Genomic DNA, 20,961 nt, shown 5'->3' on the forward strand with positions numbered 1-20,961 from the left:
TCATGAGGTCTTGAACAAGTGGTCCATATATACAAATTCACAGTAATTTTAGATAGTGTGTGACAATCCATACGGAGCATCAAATTATGTGGCAAAATTACATTCAATCCAGAGGAGGTAGAAGACTTGTTTAACAGATACTGGCTCAGGAAACCATGTTGACTCCAATAATATACCATCATCATATTGACCAAAAGGCTTTTTTGGTCTTCTCAAGTTTCACTTTAAAATTGAACACCTCAGTCAAGGTTTTATTACTTCCTTTAATGTAAGTTGCATTGTGTTCAAAATGATCATAGCTGTTTTATAAACAAAAAGGCAATGAATTCCTTGGCCAGAGAAATTTTAAAGCCTATGTAGTATTTGTTAGAAAACCAGAAATAAATTTAGCTTCATTATTTTAAGCTTGGGAGCTGTTGGGTGCTGTAATTGCAAAGATGGAAGAGTCTGTCTGATAAGATGGATAAATAAACTGAATATTGTCATGAACAAATTTGTCTAGTCAGCATCTTCACTGTAAGATTACTTATAGTTAAACCTCGTCAGGTTGCCACACACATTTGCATACCATTTATTTGTTACATTATCAGTGCAATTACTGAAAAGCTTTTGTGAAAGAGTACTAGAACTGTAGCTATTGTGAAAAAAGGTGTAAAGCAGGGAAGAGTGGAAATGGCTCAAAGACAAATGTGGCAGAAACACATGGAATACTTAAAGCTATGTTAAAACAAAGGATTATAAGGGATGAATTTTGTTACATATTCCCATCTTGCAGTTTGCACAAAGATTTGGGATTTGACTAGCTGTAGATTAATTTAGGCCACAATGAACTGTTAGACAGGAGGGATCACAGTAATGCTCCTCCCAGTGATGTGAGAGTTGTGACTACCAAGAGTATCTTGTTACTTCCACTAAGTGGAATCTGAACCATTTATGCAAGAAGTATCTGCAAATTGGATTCTGATGTTAAGCTGAAGGAAAGTGACCTATTGCAAGGAAAGCAAGGACTTTTTTTGCAGTACACAAGGACCTTTTTTTACAATACTCAGTGCTGTTTGGTAAATGTAGAAATATATAGCTACCGGTGACCCGAGAAGCAGAAAGAACTGGATGTAAGTTGTTTCAGCTATGTAAGAAGTCTGTTGTCACAGTATAATCAAAGATGTTAAGAAATTATGCAAGCATTACAGGAATAGGAAAAAAACCCCTCATGAACATGAGAAGAAGATCTGAACTTTAGGAGAAAGAGCAAAGATTTGGGAAGCTCTGAACAACTAAACAGATACGTAATTATATTCAGACTAGTGAACCAAGACATCGTATTCCTCTGATAGACTAGCAAGGTAGGGATGTAAACAGTTCTGTCCCAGTATTCTGCTTGTTTCAGTCATTTTGGAAGCTGACACCAACACTGTGAGGGTGCTGAGGCGCTGGCACAGGTTGTCCAGGGAAGCTGTGGCTGCCCCATCCCTGGCAGTGTTCAAGGCCAGGTTGGACACAGAGGCTTGGAGCAACCTGCTCTAGTGGAAGGTGCCCCTGCCCATGGCAGGGGGGATGGAACAAGATGATCTTCAAGATCCCTTCCAACCCAAACTGTTCTATGTTTCAATGATCTCTTTCAGCTCCCAGCTGCCACCTGAGAAGGTCTCAACTCCCAGTGTTCACTACTCAGTTTTAATGCCTCAAGGAAGTGATCCTGGTTCCCAGTCTTCAAAGCAGAGAAACTGCTGTCCCAAATCTTTCCAATATGCATCTCTCCAAACAACTGTAAATATAATCAGTAATGAATTATCTCTTTTCTCCGCCTTAATGCAAAAGAAAAAGAATCAGAAGTGCATTTGTGTTCACCTTTTGTACGGATTTTGTATGCAGATGAGTGAGAGCAAAAAGAAAGTCAGCATATTGGCCTTCCTTTGCCTGAGGAGGAGCACTCAGATTCATAACCCACACTATCTTGCACTAGGCAGAGGTCTCTGGGCCCCAGAGCAGCAGGTTGAAACAAGCTACTAGCAGTGAGAGTATCAGCCCAAAACAGGCTTCTTGGGTGGGCAGGATGGTAAGGCAGTTGCAGAGTAAAGAAGCAGCAAATAGTTGAGGCTGGAGGAGATAGAGAATCACATACTTCTGTTCAACAAGATTTCAGTGCAGCTCCAAGAGACAAAAAGACTCTGGGAGAGGCAGAAGGGAACAAAAAAATATAGTTCTATGAGAAATAGAGGTGTTAAGAAGAGAAGGTGGGTGGAGAGTTGCAGAAATGTATTCCTTTCCCTCCCTCACATTTTCTTTAAGGGCGTTTTTTTCAGAGCTTTTCCTCTCTTTTCTCCTCTCCACAGCAATCAGCCAAGCTGGGAACAAAAGATTGTCTCTGACCTTACTAGTGTGTCTTGGTACAGAAGACTGATAGTAAACAAGTAAACAGTTGACAAGTGTGGTAACCACAGGAGCAAAACCTGCTCAGTGACAAGGATGAGGACTATTCCAGAGGTAAGGAAATGGGTCTATCTTATAGTCTGCTGAGGTACCTTTGTTGCACCCCTCTCTTTTTCTTCTGCTGCCACAGCTACACTGCTTATTGCCTGAGGGAGCCAGAGCAGTTGAGGTTTTGACAGGTTGGATCCAGAAAGGGCTTGTCCCAGTTTCAGAACTAATGATGTGGAACATGATGGGAGGGTTTAGGAGTTTTTACCCTTCCTGTTAGTCATCCAAATAGTCATTCTGAGGCTGTATTCAGATCTGTTCGAAGCACTGACCAATAAGTAACAACAACATTGTCATCATCATCAACAATAATAATAATAATAATTTTCATTTTTCAACAAATGACAAGTAGTTACTTACGCAGAAACATGCAATTTCGCCTCCCCCAAATAGTAGTGGGTAAACATGACATAGTTTTCTGAATGTGAAAATGGCATAGTAAGCCTAACTGGTTGCCATGTAGTATGGTGTCCTTTTCCTAATTTGATGTCTTATATAAGTAACTAGTAAAATGTTAATTGTATTTTTACAGATAAATTGCACCAAACTGGATTGTTTCCTCAGTCTTGCTAATATGTACAAAACATTCAAGAACAATAGAGATAAGTAAAAGTTTTGTATGTAACATTTACATTGTGAATGTAGATCATTCACCATCTCCTACATGGTGAGAGATGAGAGCTTGTGCATTGAAGAATACTTTTTCTTCTTCCATTTCAGCCAAACTAATTTTCTGTTGCTCACTTCCCTGCCATACTGATAGGTTGTGGCACTTATTCTCTGCTTGAGGGGTAAAAGCTAAAGTGTTTTACCTCGGGTGTGTACAAAAGGAATTTGGAATTTCCTCCTTTGTATTTCCTATGCTGTACTTTGCCAGTATGATCATGTTCTCTATTAGCACCTTTTAATAACAAGTTTCACTTGTATCTACTTGCTCTCCATTTATTTACTCTGTATCCTGCCTAAAGAAGTCAAGAGAATAGGATTTTAAAGGAGAAAAGCAGGCATTTAACCCTTGTTAGCAGTTTCCATGAGTCAAGTCAGCTGACATATGCTTTTGAGAGGCTTCTGTTAATGACTGAATAAAATGTGTGTTTGAAAGATATAAAATGAAGTCTGTTTTTCTATTTCTTTCTGTGTTTTCTGTCCTGTTAGTATTTTTATACAGGAATTGTATATAGTATCTTAAGCAAGATGATTAACAGCAGACTCATTCATTGCACGCTCTGAGGTACTTAAATCTTGTAGGATTTTGCTTCATTTTTCTTGTGATTTTTGTAAAGATCTATGTCTTCTGGTTTTGTGGCAAAGCAGATAGATACTGAGTGCGGTGACAAACAGAGTTTAGCTGCAGCATTTGAAATAAGCAAACTGTAATTGCGCCAGACCCTGATAAAATAAGGAACCACCAGTCTTAGCCATCCTGTTACCAGCTTTATGGGCTCAAAAAGGCTTTGGTATCTTCAGGAGGTGTATGCAAGGTGATTCCATAAACCAGAAAGAGGTATGGAGGGACAGCTGCCAAGCTGCATTACTGATGCATAATTCATAACACTGTGCAACAGCTTTAGCTGAAAATAACAGGGAAACAAAGGAAGTGAGAAAGTTCCTGGGGGAATAGTCACCTAGATGACTTGGATGACTGTTCGTATTCTGGCACTAGTCCTGTGAGTTATTTTCTAATAGATTAGTTATTTTCTAATAGATAGAGTATATGACCAGTGATAACTTTAATATGAATTTTTCTTTTTTAATTTATTCTGTTTGTCTTATTTTTCTCTCTTCAGACCTGTGACCAGGAGCTGAGAACGAGTGCAGAGAAAGAACGATGCCTTCAGAGAAAATGCTTACTTCTGTGTACACTTCTTCTCAGTACTCTCCTTGGCTTTACAATGCTTATCACCTACATCGTGATGACTTGTGGTCTAGGTATAATACAGGATATCCTTTTCCCTGCTTCATCATCCACCCCAACTGTAAGACCCCTTTCTCTCCTGCCTGCCTCCGTTGTGTATTAGGCTTAGCATCTGTGTTGAGAATCAGATTTTCAGATACTCAAAGTATCATAACACTGGTTGTTAAAAAGATATGCTGTTCTGCCTGTCCCTTTCCCTCTGTGGAAAGAGATCCCTACACCCCTCCTCCTCCTTTGCCTGCCATTTAATATGTGTGGGCCCAGTTTTGGGAGAGCATTGTCTTGCATCTTACATCACATCATGCCCTGTTGTAGTCACCTCCAGGAAACTGGTCTGAATCTGAGATTTGGAGCATCTTTTCCGTCTTTCCACATCTGACCAGACCATAAGTCTGATCCTATTTTTCTAGCACAGACCAGTACAGTTATAGTCTAGAAAGAAAAGTCATGGTCTTTTGCTGAGGAGGGGAGCTCTAAGCATGGACCAGAAACATTAATTTGCCTTTCAAATTTGTTAAACAACTCTCTGCAGAATGGACTGTGTAAATGTTTATATGTATAGAATGCTCAGTACTGAATGTGCATTCATATTGGTGGATACAGACATTTGCTGCTCCAAAATAAACATTACTGACTCTTTACCTAGCATTTTTCTTTATCCCCTCTGTTGGAGACCGTTCATTACAGAGACCAAGGAAAAACTGTTAGTTTAGATTTTGGCTATTTCCACTCTGCCTGCCTCTTCCCATGTCAACTGTTGAACCCATAGTATGGAAAGTCTTTGATTTACGGGTGGCTTGTTTCAGTAAATAATTGATCTGATCTGATGTTGATACAAGATACTGAACCAAATGAGAACACATGCCCGATGATTTGCATCAGTTTAGATAAAGGGAGTTTTAGATCAAAGCAAGATGTACTAGAAAGTCTTTGTTCTGTTCTAACAAATGTCATTGCTGAGAAATGTTTCCCATGCTTGGACATCTGCCTCCATGTTTTCAACCTACGCCCTTACCTCCTCGGTGCTATGTCCTTCTTCTGCTTCATATGTTCACACTTTTAATTGCTTCTTGTTTATCATTTGGCCAAAATTGTCTGATTCGGAGAAAACACACTGAGAAGGCAGAATAATCCAGCCTGTGGCTGCCTAGATAATATGAAGAGAGGACACTACCTCTGGACTGATTACCTGTCCTTTATTTAAGTAATCTTACTTACAAAGTGTAAATGCAATCTTCCTGTGAAGTGAAAGACAAAACACACTTTGTTCTGCCGTCATCAAAAACTTACAAAGAATTTAACACTCTGCATGCAAAGGAGTTTTTACCAAACAGAAATCTCTGGTGGGAAATATCCCGCAGAGAACTCATTTCTGTTGTTGTTGTTGGTTTTTGGAGCTGTTCTCACTGTCCACTGTTACTACTTAGTTCTCTCCTATTTACTTCCTGCCCAGGATCCTGTGATGTCGAGCTGGGTCTTACACTGTTGGCCAGACTCCTGAATTCTAGGAATGACACTGTGGACCCCTGTGAGGATTTCTACAAATATGCTTGTGGCAGCTGGGAAGGCAAACACTCAAGCAGAGCCACAGAAGAATCACTAAATGTATTTGATGTGTTGATGGAAGAAAACCAGTTGATCCTGAAAAGACTTTTAGGTAGGGACAGATGAGTGGTGTGCTATGTTCAGCATTTGCCTCAGTCAGAGCTGACAATACCAGTAATTGAGAGCACAATCACTCCTTAGAGGGTCTGTGTCCAGTCTTTTCGTTCTTCTGTCATTAGAGGTACAGATTTATTCTTAAGCATGTCATACTACCATAGCTGTATTTTAAGCATTTCAGTTCCACTTGCCAAGTGTAACAGATGAAAGTCACACTGTGAAGTTCTGATGGCAACCCAAACTATTTTACTGTTGCCTTGTAGAAACAGACCTTTGTTGCTGTGCTTGTCTGAACATGCACTCTGGTCTTACATCCTGACTCCATGTGGGAGTGAATCCCACTTACACACCACCTTCCTGTTGTGCTCCTCTTTCTGTGCAAAGAAACTCATGTATTTGGCTTCAGGAAGGGTCATGGCACTTGCTTTGAGTGACTGTGGGAAGTATGGATGTGTTTACTAAATTATTCTGAATCAAAGTGCAGTGTAGTATTTTCTTACAACCTTTCTCTGCTCTAATACTGCTCCAACATTTTTTTAATCACTTTTGTAGTTTTTGATTATTTCTTTTTTTTTTTCCTAAGAGGAGCCACAGTTTGGGATAAGAGGCTCAGCTAAGGAGAAAGCAATCCAGTTCTATCGCTCCTGCATGGATACCCAAAAGATAGAATCCCAAGGAACTCAGCCGTTGAAGGACCTCCTAAATCAGGTGAATGTTTGTGCTGTTTCTTTTCCCCCCAGATGCTTGCAGGGAAAAGGCAAGTGTGAAGCTAGGGTCATATGGTCCTTCATGATGGAATTTTGTTAGTGTCCAGCCTGGAAATAAACTCATGCTTCACAGCACAACTAACTGATGAACCTTCTATATTTAAATACTGTTTCAAGATCTGATTTTCTAACATCAAGTACCCAAATTTCTTCTCACGTCCTTACCTATCTCTTTAGGACTGTACAACCACCAAGACTGTGAAGAGGGATCACTTAAAATCTGAGAAGCTTAGTTTCAATAGGATCCTCTTTCCTCTCTTTCTTCTCCTGCTTTCCTATACACCTTGCTGTGTTGATAGTTCCTTTTCCCTGTGTCATTTTTAAGTTTGTTGCCCTGCTTAAGTGAAAGTAACAGGTCACCTTAAAGACAACAGGGTATGTAGAACTCTTCATGAGTTTCCCCTGTTGCTCTCTGCTTTGCTGTCTCTCAGTTGTCATCACGACTGAGCTCATAGGAGTGAAAAGAAAGATTTGGTAAAGATGGATCAAGCAAGTATTTTTTCTCACCTGCTGTCTTGGTCTCTCCCTCCTTCTCTAGATTGGTGGATGGAATATCACAGGTGTGGGAAAAGCAAAAGATTTTAATGAAACTCTTCAGACTCTCATGGGCAGATACAGCACCTTTCCCTTCTTCAGAGTCCTTGTGGGACCTAGTCCTTTTGACCTCAAGACCAATATTATTCAGGTAAGTGGACTAAAGAAAGAGAATTATCTACTGGGAATAAGGAGTCAGTTGCACAGCCCATGAGGCCCAGGCTTGCTGAAGTTAAGCCTATGTTCTCTGAAGAAAGTTTTCCTAAATTTCAGTAAGCTTCTTGATTTTATTATGTAAAAAGCACTTATTTCTGGAAAATGAGCATGTGAGGAAGAAGAAATTGCTTACTTTCTCTCATCTCTTTTGCCTGACAGTGTAGAATGTACTTCATTGTGAAAGGGTCTAGTTGTTCTTCTGCTTGAGATATGACTAGTATGATAATGGACAATAAGTGCATAGTGTATCATGAATTTTGCAGGAAATCAGAAGAGTAGAAATGTGAAAACTCACGGGTTGATAAAAAGACATTTTAATAATTTAAAAGAAAGGAAAAAGAAAATTTAAAAAAAGAATGATGCAAAAAACCCCTTAATTGCTCACTGCCAACCTTTGACAACCTCCTTCAACCCCCACTTTCATTGTTAAACAGGACGTCATATGGTATGGAATACACCTTTGCTTTGATGGCTTCAGCTGTCCCAACTGTGCCCCTTCCAGCTTCTGGCACACACAGCCTGTGGGCTGGCAGGGGGGTATGAGGAGCAGAAAAGGCCTTGACACTGTGTTAGCGCTGCTCAGCAATAATTAAAACATCCCTTTATTATCAACACTAATTATTTTAAGCACAAATCCAAAACACAGCCTCATACATGCTCCTACGAAGAAATTTGACTCTATCCCAGCCAAAACCAGTGCCCCATGCAGAAATACTTAAAAATGTGGTTTACATGTGACTCTCAGTCACTGCAGATTTGTAAATGAACTGTAGAACATGATAGATCCAAAAAATAACAGAGCAAACTTTTTCCAAAAGTGAAAACAATTTATTAACGTTTCAGATTCAAAAATTAACAATGCCTGTTGAGCACATCCTCACATTCCCAGTGTTTCTGGAAATAGTGAAATGTTTTTGCTTTGCTTCTTTTTGCAGATTGACCATCCTGAGTTTGAGATGCCACCTGAGAGCAAATTCAAAGAGAAAAATTATCTTGAGGTAACATATCAGAGGCTGAAGAAAGGTAAAAGTAGCTATTTGGTGTAGGCATCTCCTTGAATTGCCTCCTGGGTCAGAGCGGTCTGTTCCCATGGTTTACGGTCAGTGACCTCAGAAAATATCTTCAGAAGGAATTATTTACAAAACTCTTTACTTCTCAAAAAAGATAGTTTGTAAAATGTAACCCATTTTTAGATGCAAGGTTTAAAACTTCTAGTGTAGAAACAGAATATTATCGTTTTTATTTGCATTTGCTAAGAAATACGAACCTGGGCTTCCCTCTAGGTTTCCCCTTGAATGTTCATATCCAAAGTAAGGCTTTATAACTTCAAATCTGTATATTGGTGGAGGGGTAGCTAACATTTTAAAAGTTATTTTAAAACATTTTAAGCTAAGCTGGGGAAACAAGGTCTTGGATGCTGGGAGTCACGGCAACAAAGTTAATTTCATCAGGGCTCTGTCATTTGTGTGAACTTCATAAAGAAACTGAGGTGATTTCAGTTTCTCAGTCTGACTCTTTCAGAAGAGTCCTCAAAAAAATCAGTCTGTCTACCCATCACAAGCATTCCTTTGGTACCTCATGACCACAGAAGCAAGAAGCTGGCATTTTCTTTCCGTGAAATTACTGGTTCGTTATAGCACTACATCTCTCCCCCTTTACTCCAGACATGGCAGTTCTACCTCTCTAAAATGATTCTGATATTTAATGTTACTTTAAACTGGGACAAAAATAGCCTTTTGGGAATTCAGGGTTCCTCACTGGAAGAGGAGCTCTACTTGGCAAACTCTTCCACCTGAAGAACTACATAAGACAGTGCAGAAGACAGTTTTAGGGCTGGGACTTCAGTGTTTTTGAAAGATTGAAACATATATGGTCAAGATGGATGATTGAATGGATGGATGAATAGGTTGATTAATTTTCAGTCATGTTTCTCCCACTGGTCGTATGCTCTGTATTGCAGGTTCTCCGTGTGTATCTCTCATATTTGAATAAACTGGGGGGCCTACTTGGAGGGCCACAGGATGGTCCCTCGGATTTGTTTTCCCTTACCTTGTCCTTCATCTCTAACCTCCAGCAAGTCGTCACCCCGCTGCAGGAAAGACAGCAGAGAGGGATGCTGTTCTTCCACACTACCATTAGGGAGCTACAGGTATCTATGCCTTAGAACTTGAGCAGCACAATAACACGACATTCACATTCTGAAGATCCAGATCAGAAGAGATATGAGACAATCTGCTTAGATGCCATTCCCTTGCAACTTACACTTGGAGACTGTTGAGCTTTAAATAACCTATTAGCTTGCAGTCTTTTATTGACAGTAGTTGGATTTTTCAGGCACACAACTCTCCCCCCTCCCCAGTCCTAATTCAATAATAAAAAAGGCAATTCTCCTTTTCTACTGTAATCAATACATCATAAAAACAGTTTAACTTGTTGAAAATATCTCTTAAGAGTATTAAAGAGACTGTATCAATTTCCCTATTATTTCTTGTCAGTCAATTTAGATTCATAGTTCAGCATGGAAGCTTTGTTTTGCTTCTAGGAAAAGGCACCTGCTATAGACTGGTTGTCATGTCTCCAGGCTGTCTTCCATCCTATGCAGATGAACCTGTCTCAGCCAATTGCAGTGCATGACATGGATTACATAAGAGGCATGTCACAGCTTATCGAACAATGGCATAAGGAAAGGTAGGAATCCATCTATATGGTTGTAGTTGTTCATGACTTAAGGAATATTAACCATAAATTAAAGAGGTCTGCATGAGAGTCTGCTGAATCCAGTAGCTGAACAATTGCAAGGCTGCTGTGGCTTTATGTCCACAGGTTTAGCCAGTCATAAGGATTAGAATATATTCACAACAGACTTGCACGTGCACACAATATGTATGTATACACATTTATATGTGTCACACAGATAAACAGAGATAGAACACAGTGCCTTCACTGGTATACCCCTTTCCCCCCACTCCCCACCTCCATCCCTCATACAATTATGAATAGCTCAGACAGCCTGATCCTACTTCTCCTTTCCAGCTGATCAGGATCGGTCTATACTAGCAAAATATATGTATACACATACACACAATGTTGATCATTCCAATATCTGGTCTTAGATATTCAGGCCAGCTATATGTCCAGAAGCTAGCCCCAGATTCCCTGGTGTCCACAGCTGCTGGCACCTGGATATATGAGCCCCTGAGTCTTGCAGCCCTACTTTGGTTGCTGATAGTCTCGTTTCTTCCTGTTAGAAACACACACATACGAGCAGATCTCTCCAGTAGCTGGTCCAAACCACTAGGCAGCTCTCAGACTCCTGTACTCTCTAGCAGCTAGCTTGAACCAAAGTCCTTTCAGTAAGTTTTCAGACTCCTTGTGTCTCTAGTACCCCATCCCCACACACAGAGAGTAGAATGTTATTTAAGACTAGCATTTAATAAGATAAGACAGATTCTGGTGACCACATGCAGGGCTCAGTCAGACAGATGTCATGGCAAGCCACAAGTTTACACTCAAGCATTCCCTCTTACCTCTTTTCTTCTCCCTTTTCCCATGTGTGTTCTCCCTAGTCCACCATGATCCTTCCCTTTCCCAGCCTTTAGACCTTCCCACAAACATCCCATAATAAGTCTCACAGAATCCCACAGACTTTTCAAAATAAATCTATAACAAGTTTTATCCAGTCCTAAAAATAGTCTTTCTCCTGCTTCCCATAAAGAATCCTGTGCCACAGCAGGCAATTACCCTTGAGTCTTCGTGGTGTTCTGGGAGAGAGTTTCTTTGGTTGACTCATGTCAAATCATCCTCCTCTGATAGACAAAGGTGTAGCCCATTCAGAATGCTTTGTTGTCATTACTCAGGCTATTAGGGTTCCTCTGCCACTCTCACCCTTGCCATACCTTTGTGCTTATAGTAACCAGCCTTCAATCTTCAGTCCTTTTAAATGCCATTTTCCTACAGGGTCCTTCACATTTATATGATTGTTTGTCTGGTTGGGAATCTCTCCCCAGCCCTTGACAGTCGATTCCAAGATGCACGCCTGGAACTATCTAAGATTCTATATGGAAAAATGGGATCTAGAATGGTGAGTTAGCCTTTAACTGTCTTCATTCAGCCTCCCCAGCAGCTGAACACCCTATGACATGCCTTGGGAATGTTCTCTCAGTGCTTTGTCTGGACGAATGTTTCTTAGATTTGGGGAGGAAAACTACTCCCACTAGGCCATAAATTTCTCAAAGAAATGTGGGAGTAGACAAGACACAAAAACTTCAGAGAGTTAAATGCACTGTATCATGGGATAGGGAATAATATATAGATGGTTACCTTTCTTCTATGTATTTGTCTCAGCTAGCATATGAATCTTCATCTTGTGTGAAAATAAATGAAGTAGATCTTAAGGAAATCAATGTTTTACTTGATTAAATTTTTCTGATATAGCTTAAATGGAGCTGCATTACTTATCGTTCACTGCTGTCATTTTTAGATAGCAGCAAGTATGTTACGGACTGTACGTCTACGTATCTTTTTACTGTATTCCTCTCTCTCTGCCCTCACTCACACGTGTCTCTATTTCTTTCTCTGTTCTTACAGATCCCAGCTGAGCGCTGGAGGAAGTGCTTGACTGATACCAGCTCTTTCTTTGAGCCAGTTCTAGGGCAGATGATTGTGCAAGAAATTTTCCCTCAGCAGACCAAGACACTTGTAGGTATTCATCCTATTAATCTCAAGCAGAGCCCAGCTCCATCTTTCTTTTTTTGACATGCCAGCTTAAGACCACATCAAGGCAGCAAAATCATATGTAGGTTTTATACCTTTTTACATATTCCTGTACTTACGCACTTCCCCTCCTTTTCGGGGAATGAAAAATGTCAGAGCCAGATACTGCTGTCATTGGTAGAATAATCATTGCCAAATGCCAGTTATTATCTTTATATCAACTGCTAGCAAAGTCATGTGTGCAGCACCAATACTTATGACAGCCCTACAAATGCATGCAATCTCGGTGTGCTTCCTGGAATGACAGTACTAACAGCATTCATCACCAATCTGACATATTTAAATAAGACTTTCAATTCCCAAAGCATTAATGCATTGTATGACCAGTTGTACAGAAACAAATCAATGCCAAAACATTCTGAGTGGATCCACAGTAAAAGGAACACCAGCTGCAGTGTGGGATTTTTCTTTTTCCTTTGATGACCAGAGTTCCTTTTTCTTTGAGGGAAGTTAGTGCAGGCACCAAGTTTTATAAAGAGCTTGCAGTGTATAAACTGACAAGAGTAAATAACTGCAGCAAAAGTTAATGGAAAACTAAGACTACGTGTAGTGAAGCACAAAGCTGAATGATCAAAAGATAGTTTTGTGAAAGAGACACTCAGATTGCCATAAATTTGGAAAGGGAGACACCAGCATGAAATACTTGTGGATACTGAATTCTAATTTTACTCAAGAAGTAGGGCAATCACTTAGTCCATTCCTATCCCATAAAGGATTGAACGAAAAAGGATTATGTTTCATTCTTAGTTACCATGAGAGGCAAGATGAAAAGGTGTGAGAGAGAGGATAATAAACCCTGTGAGGAACCACTGGATGCCAAATAACTTAAGCCTAAATCATTGTAGAAACTGAAATCTCCTCTTTCATCACAAGAAGAGGAATTTTCCCTCAATTATTCTGTGGTTGAATTGTTGGAACATAGAAAGATGGTAGTTAAGCCTGAAAAATGTTTTTCTGCAGTTCTGGCCATGTCTTCTTTTCTTCATGTCAGGCTGAGCAGATGTTCTCTGAGATCCAAGATGCCCTTTATGACCAACTGGATCAGTTGAAGTGGATGGATGAACAGACTCGTCAAAAGGCTAAAGTCTTGGTGCGTGCAGAAGGCAAAAGTTACTGAGACCTTGCTTTCCCTGAAATCTTTGCAGACATACTCTGTGTTCACATATTCCTACCTGCTTCTACAGGCACACAATCTTAAATAGATGTCTTATACACACTGAGAATTTTAAATGGTTCTATGAGTGCCATCATGCACATGTGATTATACACTGACGTGTAGGCACAGAGAGGCTCAGTGTTTGTTTGTCCATTGGATACTCTGACTTAATTGTATTGAGGTACAGTTCGGTTCAATACACCCAAAGAGGTTAAAAACTATGAAGGTGAGTTCCAGAAAATAATGTTATAAAGAAAAAGAAGATTAGAACAATACTAGTCCTTAGGTCGTTGAATTAAGAAAGCAAAGTAGCAAGAGAAGGTGTCTTGTTGAAACAGAGTAGCTGTCATTTTGAAGGGTTGAATCACAGATCACATTTAGGTTGTTTAGAAACAGAGTTTAAAAACTACTTCTAAAATGTAAAGCCTTGTATTGCTCATGTTTCTTGTTGTTGTTGTTATTATTATTATTATTAGGTTTCCAAACTACAAGTGGAGATTGGCTATCCAGCTCACATACTCCAGACTGACAAAGTGAACGTGGAATACCAGAATGTGAGCTATAGAATGTAAACATGCCTGCCTCATTATTGGCAGTTTACCTGTACCAACTGCTATCTTGTCTGCTCCTAAAAGTGGCTATGACCTCTGTACCAATGCACATTTTCTGAGAACATATGGGCCCAGAGAACCTTCATGTATTTCTTCCATATTGTTGCCTATATTTAGAGTGTGGATGGCCTGATAGAGATTGGTTGTGACTTGCTCGTATGTTCTGTTTGGCCTGCAGATAACATTCGTGTCATATCTTAAATTGAAGTCTTTAGAACTTGGAAAGATAAAAACACAAGTATTCTGTTGGTCTGTCTTTTGACGAACGCTTTTTTGAGCCATGGGACTTTTTCTCATACTGTCCAATTAATTCCTTGGTCATGCCCCATGACAGTCACATTACCTATCTCTTCCCTCAGCTGGTGATAAACGAAGACACCTTTTTCCTCAATGTGGTGGCTTGCTTGAAAGTACAGAGGGAAAATTCCTACTTGAAACTCCTTCAGCATCACTCACAGGATAAGTAAGTGTCAGATAGCGATCTGAAAAAATACAACAGAATCACACACCTGTGGACTAAATGAGGTTGGGAAGGAACCTGTGGAGATCACCTAGTCCAACTGTCCTGCTCAAAGCAAGATCAGCTAGAATAGGTCACTCAGGACTGTGTCCAATTGTATGCCTATCTCTCTCTTTTACTGCGAGGAAGAGTAGTGCAGGTGGAGGGGGTGTGTGTGTGTTAAACTGGACGCAGTACTTCCTGATGTGGTTTTACCAGTCCTGAGTAGAGAAGCTGCTAGCGACACTTCTCCTAATGCAAAACAAGATGCTGTTGTCTTTCTTCAATGTAAGAGTGCATTGCTGCAACCTGCTTAAAAAAACTCTTGAATATGGCAGCCTGACTTGCATCCAGCTGAGCTCATGCTGCCAAAAAACCCCACTATTGTGGAGGGAGCCTCAGACCCCTGGAAAAAAAAAAAAGAACAATTTTTGTCCATAAACCCTTGATTTAGGGAGCTAGCTGGTTGTCTTGGATTTTGCAGCAAAGCGAACAGCAAAGCACTGTGATGACGTGAAAGGTGGCAGGATTACCTCAGAGGCATAACATATGATGCTTCATAAGGCAGCCAGTGTTCACAGGCATGCTCAGGACCTCACACTGCCTAGAGAGTTTCTGTGCAGGACTTCACAAGAAGTTATGAATCCTGACTTACTTGGCAGGGAAGTTGTGAGGGTGAATCCCTTAATGTGTATGAAAGCTAAGCTACTAGTTCTGACCGTCTGTAAGCAAGTGAAGGTTTATTTCAAACACCTTTAACTGTAGTATATGTGAATTTCACCATTTGATGCTGCTGCATGAACAGCTGTACTGAGCAGACCATTTCTTCAAGCCCAATGGAGGAAAAGAGTGAGGGATGAGATAAGGAGTTAATACATTTTCTTATTTCTCTTTTTCTGCTTCTAGCTGGCATGTGTCCCCCTGGACTGTGCGTTCATACTACTCAATAAGGCACCACATGGTGGTCTTTCCTGCTGGAATGTTCCGCAGCCCTTTTTTCCACACAAAGTTTCCCAGGTATGAAGGGGCTGCAAAGGTGGAAGCTGAATGTAGTCCCTTGGCTAGTTGGAACTAGATGATCTCAGGTTTCCTTTCCAACCCTAACTATTCTATGATTCTGTGATTCTATGATTACAACCTCTTGCTTGTAGCAAGATCACCAATGCTAGTCAAAAGTAATTGTAGTCAAATCTTCATGGTTTTAATTTGCCTTGCCAGTTTTGTATATCATTTTTCACTAGAGAACTGTTGCAAGATTGCTTCTCCAACCATCCTGCTTTTGTATGATTACCATTGCCATTGCTGTTTCTGCATCAGTTCAGCCAGTAGTGAGTAAATAAGGACATATCTCAACAACAATGCATGTCATTAGAATTCCTAAAGTCAGAATCTCATTCACAGACTCTTTATTATTATGATGGCTTTTTAGCTATAAATACTTTAATACAAGCCCATAGTAAAATTTTAAGCGTTGGTATAGTAATTTACACTAGTATTTGCATTTTTACAGTGTACCACATCTGAGAGACAGTGCTTGTGGGTGCTCTCCAGGTAGAATGCTTCTGTGCAGCCCACAGCTGTGCTCAGTAGCCATAAGGAATGCTCACCTGCCCCCTTTTTCTTTTCAAAAGCACTCCTTTCATCTTTATTTTTCAGTGCTGTGAACTTCGGAGCCATTGGGGTCTTCATGGCACATGAACTTCTTCACACATTCTACGGTTATGGTGGGTACTTCCTGTGGTGTCTTTGTTTATTCTTCTAGGTCCCCACTGGTACTTTCTCTCAGGGGATCTTAAATCCTGGTCCCTATATCAATGTACACATATATTATTAAGGTAGATGAAGCTAAGAAAAACCCACTACAGGCCATACTCACTACTAAGACAACTCAATAAGGAATTAATATGAGGAATACAGGTAAATGCCAGAAAAACCTTTACTTTTTAGGATTTTTTTTCTCCCACAGTGCTGCCTGAGGGCTGTCCTACATGCAACAGGGGTGTACTACAGAAATCTATAGACTGCTTGGTTGAACAGTATGAAAGCTATGGCTTTAAGGTCAATGGTACTTTTACACTGTTGGAGAATACAGCTGACACTGGAGGGCTTTCCATTGCTTACCAGGTATTGTAGGACACTTACCTCTCTAATCTCACAGTCCCACCACACAACTCAGACGCTGCGTCACAAGATAGCTGTGCTACATCCCTCTCCTACATGCAGTTCCAGTTCCAGATTTCTTACATGCCTGTGCCACTGCAGCATGTGCCCTGCACGTCGTCTGCTAATCTAGACATGGTTTCCTCACAAAGTTCTGCCCATAGCCTCACTACTTACATGTAAGATCACTTCTCCCCTTCACCAGTTCTGGGGTGAGCCTTTCTTCCCCATTTATATCATTCATCCAAAAGCATGTTACTGTTTATATGTTTATGTTATACCTAAGGAACTAAGCTGAAACATGACCCAGAATTATGACTGGTGGTAAAATGGCTCTATAATGATGTTTTCAGCAATACTTGAGTCTAGGCAGAATTTTTTATTTCCTTACGCAGTGGTTTAGCAGTTTAATCAATTACTGAGTGCAGGGTGCTCTGAGATCTCTAGGTCTCAGATGGTACTTGCTATATTCTTGCATGGAGAAAGTTGAGAAGTGGAACTTATTTTAATTTTTATTCAAATATTTGTGACTTGCTTTGATAGTACTTTTCATTCTTTTATAGTGCAGTCACCACATCTCTTAAAAGGATGTGTGTGTAGTACAGTCTGAAATGGGAAGCAGTGGAGTTATGTTGTTCTTCTCCCATCTTGGAGTTTTTAGGGGCATGGTCAGCAGCAGGGACTCTCAGAATGAAGAGAGAGAGATACAAACTTGCTAATTTATTAAATATAAACTAGATTTATATATTTCATTGAAAGAAGACATGGGTTTGGGACACTATCTGAAGGGAGATTTATTAATTTTCTCTCTCCACAGGCCTATAGGAATTGGCTGAAAAAGCACAAAGAAGAGAAGGATTTACCTAAGATTGGACTTTCACATGACCAGCTTTTCTACCTCAGTTTTGCTCATGTAATGAATTTTAGGCTACTTGTGTCTCTCTCACTCTCCATTGTCTTTCACGTTATTACAGTTTGTCTTTCTCAATATTCAACCATTTTTCCCGCCTCTTCCCAGAACTGGGAATGGCCAATGTTTCCAAGAGTAAAGAAAACTCAAATTCACGTATAGGGCACGTAACCTGTTATGGATCTCAAAGCAAACAAAAGACCTGTCTGCAAATATATCTTTTCCAGAGCTCTGAAATCTACCAAAATTAAGTTGTAGCAGACAAGTTGTGTCAGTGAAAATATGTTTCATTGCCAGCTTCTAAGTACTTTTTTACTGTTGTGAGCAATCTTGAATATGGAAAGAGGAATTTTACTGGAAAAGGTGCATATCTTTCCATGCCTTCCTTCAACCACTTCCCTCTCATGGTGAATAACTAGAGATCATACCATTCTGAGCAACTGAGAGTGAAAAAAAGAGTTTTGAATGCTAATTAGAGATAAAGAACTAGTAGTACATATACACATTGTTGAAGATTTCTGTGGGAACCTGGTTTAATGATTTGTGAAAATTTGTACCATTGTCATTGTTGTGCAGTTGATTTCCTCATGATAGATTATTGGATTTCTCTACTCAGAAAAGTCACACTCTTATAAGTCACTGTAATTGTGCAAAGGAAAAGGTTTTGTGCACGTATTGACATTAGTTCAGAGCAGAGTGTAGAAAAGCAGTTCTGAAACCACAGGTTACTGGGTTTTGGTGGCAAGTTTTCCATTTCAGAGGCTGTCTGACAGCTATTGCATCATTTGTCAATGAATAAAAGCTGAAAACATGAAAGTGAAGACTTAGATTGCTAGTTTAACACCAGTAAAGTCACATAACCTTCCACTCAATCTTTCAAGTAGTAATGGGATGTTGTCTAAGGATTATTAGCACTCATTGCTTTTGCTTAAGAATGTAAATCTAGATACTGAGACTACATCTACACCATTATTTTAGGTGGAGTTCAAGGTTCCATGAGCCTAAACTCCAAGGTGGTGTTCTGTACTATGCAGTATAGAAAAAGAGCAGATGGCTTGTCAGATAGGGAAATAGGGTCAGGGAGGCTTAGGGAAAGGGAAAAGAGTCAGAAATTGTGGTGGTGGAGGGAAAGAACTGAACATAGTTGGCACCCATGTGTGTTTCCTTATTTACTCCAGCAGTCTCAGTCAAATGTACAGGGGCATGAGGAGCCTAAAGTCTTGTTCATATGAGGACTTTCAGCCAGATTGACTTTCCTGGTTTACTTCCTTTCAGGCAATGTGTGGACACCAGGATCCTGAGAAATTACAGTCTTCCCTGAACACAGACCCACACAGTCCTCTGCCGCTTCGTGTCTGTGGGCCTGTCAGCAATAGCCAGGACTTTGCCAAGCACTTCCACTGTTCCAGTGGATCCCCAATGAACCCAGACAAGAAATGCCACATCTGGTGATCTGCATGGAAAAAGAGGAAGAGAGGTATGACCGCAGGCCTGACCCATAAAAGTATGACCATCTTCTCAAGGTCCCTTGGGTGATGTGGTGCTCTTATTCACTCTTCTACCTACCTTTTCTTGTTATCTTTTTCTCAGCAGTTGACTGTAACAAAATTATTAAACCAGGCTCAAAAGAGAAGAGGGTCTTCTACTGCTCTCAGCACTCTGTCCTGGATGTGACAACATTAAAGTTTAGCAAGTCCTAAGGTAGCAAGATGACTACCTGGTAGACAACAACTTCTGAGTCATTGTAAATAGAAGGACTGTTACACTGAACACCTCCAGGGTTGGAGCATTCACAACTTCCTTGGGCAACCTATTCCAGTGCCTCACCACCCTCACTGTGAAGAACTTCTTCCTTATATCTAACCTAAACTTCCCCTGTTTAAGTTTAAAGCCATTACCCCTTGTCCTACCACTAGAGTCCCTAATGAATAGTCCATCCCCAGCATCCTTGTAGGCCCCCTTCAGATATTTTAAGGCTTCTCTGAGGTCTCCACACAGCCTTCTCTTCTCCAGGCTGAACAGCCCCAGCTTTCTCAGCCTGTCTTCATACGGGGTGTCCCTGCTCATGGCAGGGGGGTTGGAACTAGATGGTCTTAAGGTCCTTTCCAACCCTAACTAATCTATGATTCTATGATTCTATGATTATTAGTCCCTCTGTTCAGTGCATTTCCCTGCCTATTCTTGCAACCTCACAGTCATGTTGAATGGGCAGGGCAATAAGCTGGAGCTCTAAGACTTGTTCACATAAGATTTGCTGTTAGGGAAATCCTATGGGTTACTGTGTGTCGTGGTTTAAGCCCAGCTGGTAACTCAGACACATACGTGGCAAACCACACATGTAGATTACCAGAGAAGAATCCTCTTCTCTTCTTCTGCCAATAAATGGGGAAAGGAACTAGGAAGGACTCAAGGCTCTAGACTCTAGGCTGAAAGATAAGTCACCTAGTAATGAAGGTTGCTGAAGACCTTCCCTGTTCTCTCTGTTTCATCAGCAAAACTCCTAAGGGACAAAAGAGGGAAGAGGAAAGCATCCCCATTACAGGGAGTAGGACTGGGAGCTGGGAAGAGTTTCTCTTTCTTCTTTCTTCTCCAACAGGATTCATTTTTTTTAATCTATGTTTAGAGTTGAAAATATGGTTGAGGGTGGAGGAACAGTTACCAGGGGTTTTAGAAGTCTCTGAATACTGAACAATTGGAATTCCAAGAACAACTCTGGATCCTGAACCTGGTTCTCTCATCCCTACGTTTGTAAATATATAGCATCCAAACAGAGGAGTAGAGTTGCTGTAGGGTTTTACTTTCTACTTGAAATTTAATTTTATGTATTAATTTACTTTAAAGGAAAAGAGAGCAAAAAGTAATGATTTTAGGGTAGCAAGAGACATGCTTAAAAGCATGAGAAACCTAATAATTGCATCAAGTTCAGGTTCTGATGATTAGAAAATATAGACCTAAGGTCTAGAATTTACCAAAGTTGGTAACTATAAAAAATACAGTTACCGTTTGCATGTTCTTCAAAGTTTCTTGATTATGGGAGGATTTTGATTTTACTTATTAAACTGGCTACCTCAGGATTCTTTGTAGAACAGGTGATAGCAAGTGGCAATATCCCTTTTCAATGTAAACATTGTATGAATTTTTGAAATCCTAGTTACTCCATTATTCCTTTCCAGTACTGACTAATGCAGGTAAATGTTCTCCAAGAACAGACTTTTCGGAGATTTTGTTTTCATTAGTTAACTAAAATATTTGTAAAGTGTTTGCTTCAGTGAAAAAGGTC

At 40.2% G+C, this 20,961-nt stretch overlaps 1 protein-coding gene across 1 annotated transcript; it reads left to right on the forward strand.

Moving 5' to 3' along the window:
- Positions 1-2,466: 2,466 nt before the first annotated feature.
- KEL (Kell blood group, metallo-endopeptidase) lies at positions 2,467-19,133 on the forward strand. Its single transcript, XM_010013870.1, has 18 exons — positions 2,467-2,484; positions 4,266-4,407; positions 5,847-6,050; positions 6,639-6,763; positions 7,361-7,507; positions 8,508-8,570; positions 9,533-9,721; positions 10,115-10,260; positions 11,530-11,653; positions 12,160-12,270; positions 13,337-13,435; positions 13,978-14,055; positions 14,472-14,575; positions 15,518-15,628; positions 16,268-16,335; positions 16,578-16,735; positions 17,589-17,684; positions 18,957-19,133. The coding sequence occupies exons 1-18, from the start codon at positions 2,467-2,469 to the stop codon at positions 19,131-19,133; spliced, it is 2,160 nt and encodes a 719-aa protein (XP_010012172.1).
- Positions 19,134-20,961: the final 1,828 nt, after the last annotated feature.

Source organism: Nestor notabilis, unplaced genomic scaffold (genome assembly GCF_000696875.1).
Source record: "Nestor notabilis isolate BGI_N333 unplaced genomic scaffold, ASM69687v1 scaffold15164, whole genome shotgun sequence".
Lineage (NCBI taxonomy): Eukaryota > Metazoa > Chordata > Aves > Psittaciformes > Psittacidae > Nestor > Nestor notabilis.

What these genes read in the sequence shown, in the direction of transcription:
- KEL (XM_010013870.1), top strand. An exon ending in CGTGATGACTTGTGGTCTAG is followed by an intron (nt 4,408 to 5,846) that starts GTATAATACAGG and finishes CTTCCTGCCCAG; the next exon opens with GATCCTGTGATGTCGAGCTG. An exon ending in TCACACATTCTACGGTTATG is followed by an intron (nt 16,336 to 16,577) that starts GTGGGTACTTCC and finishes TTTCTCCCACAG; the next exon opens with TGCTGCCTGAGGGCTGTCCT.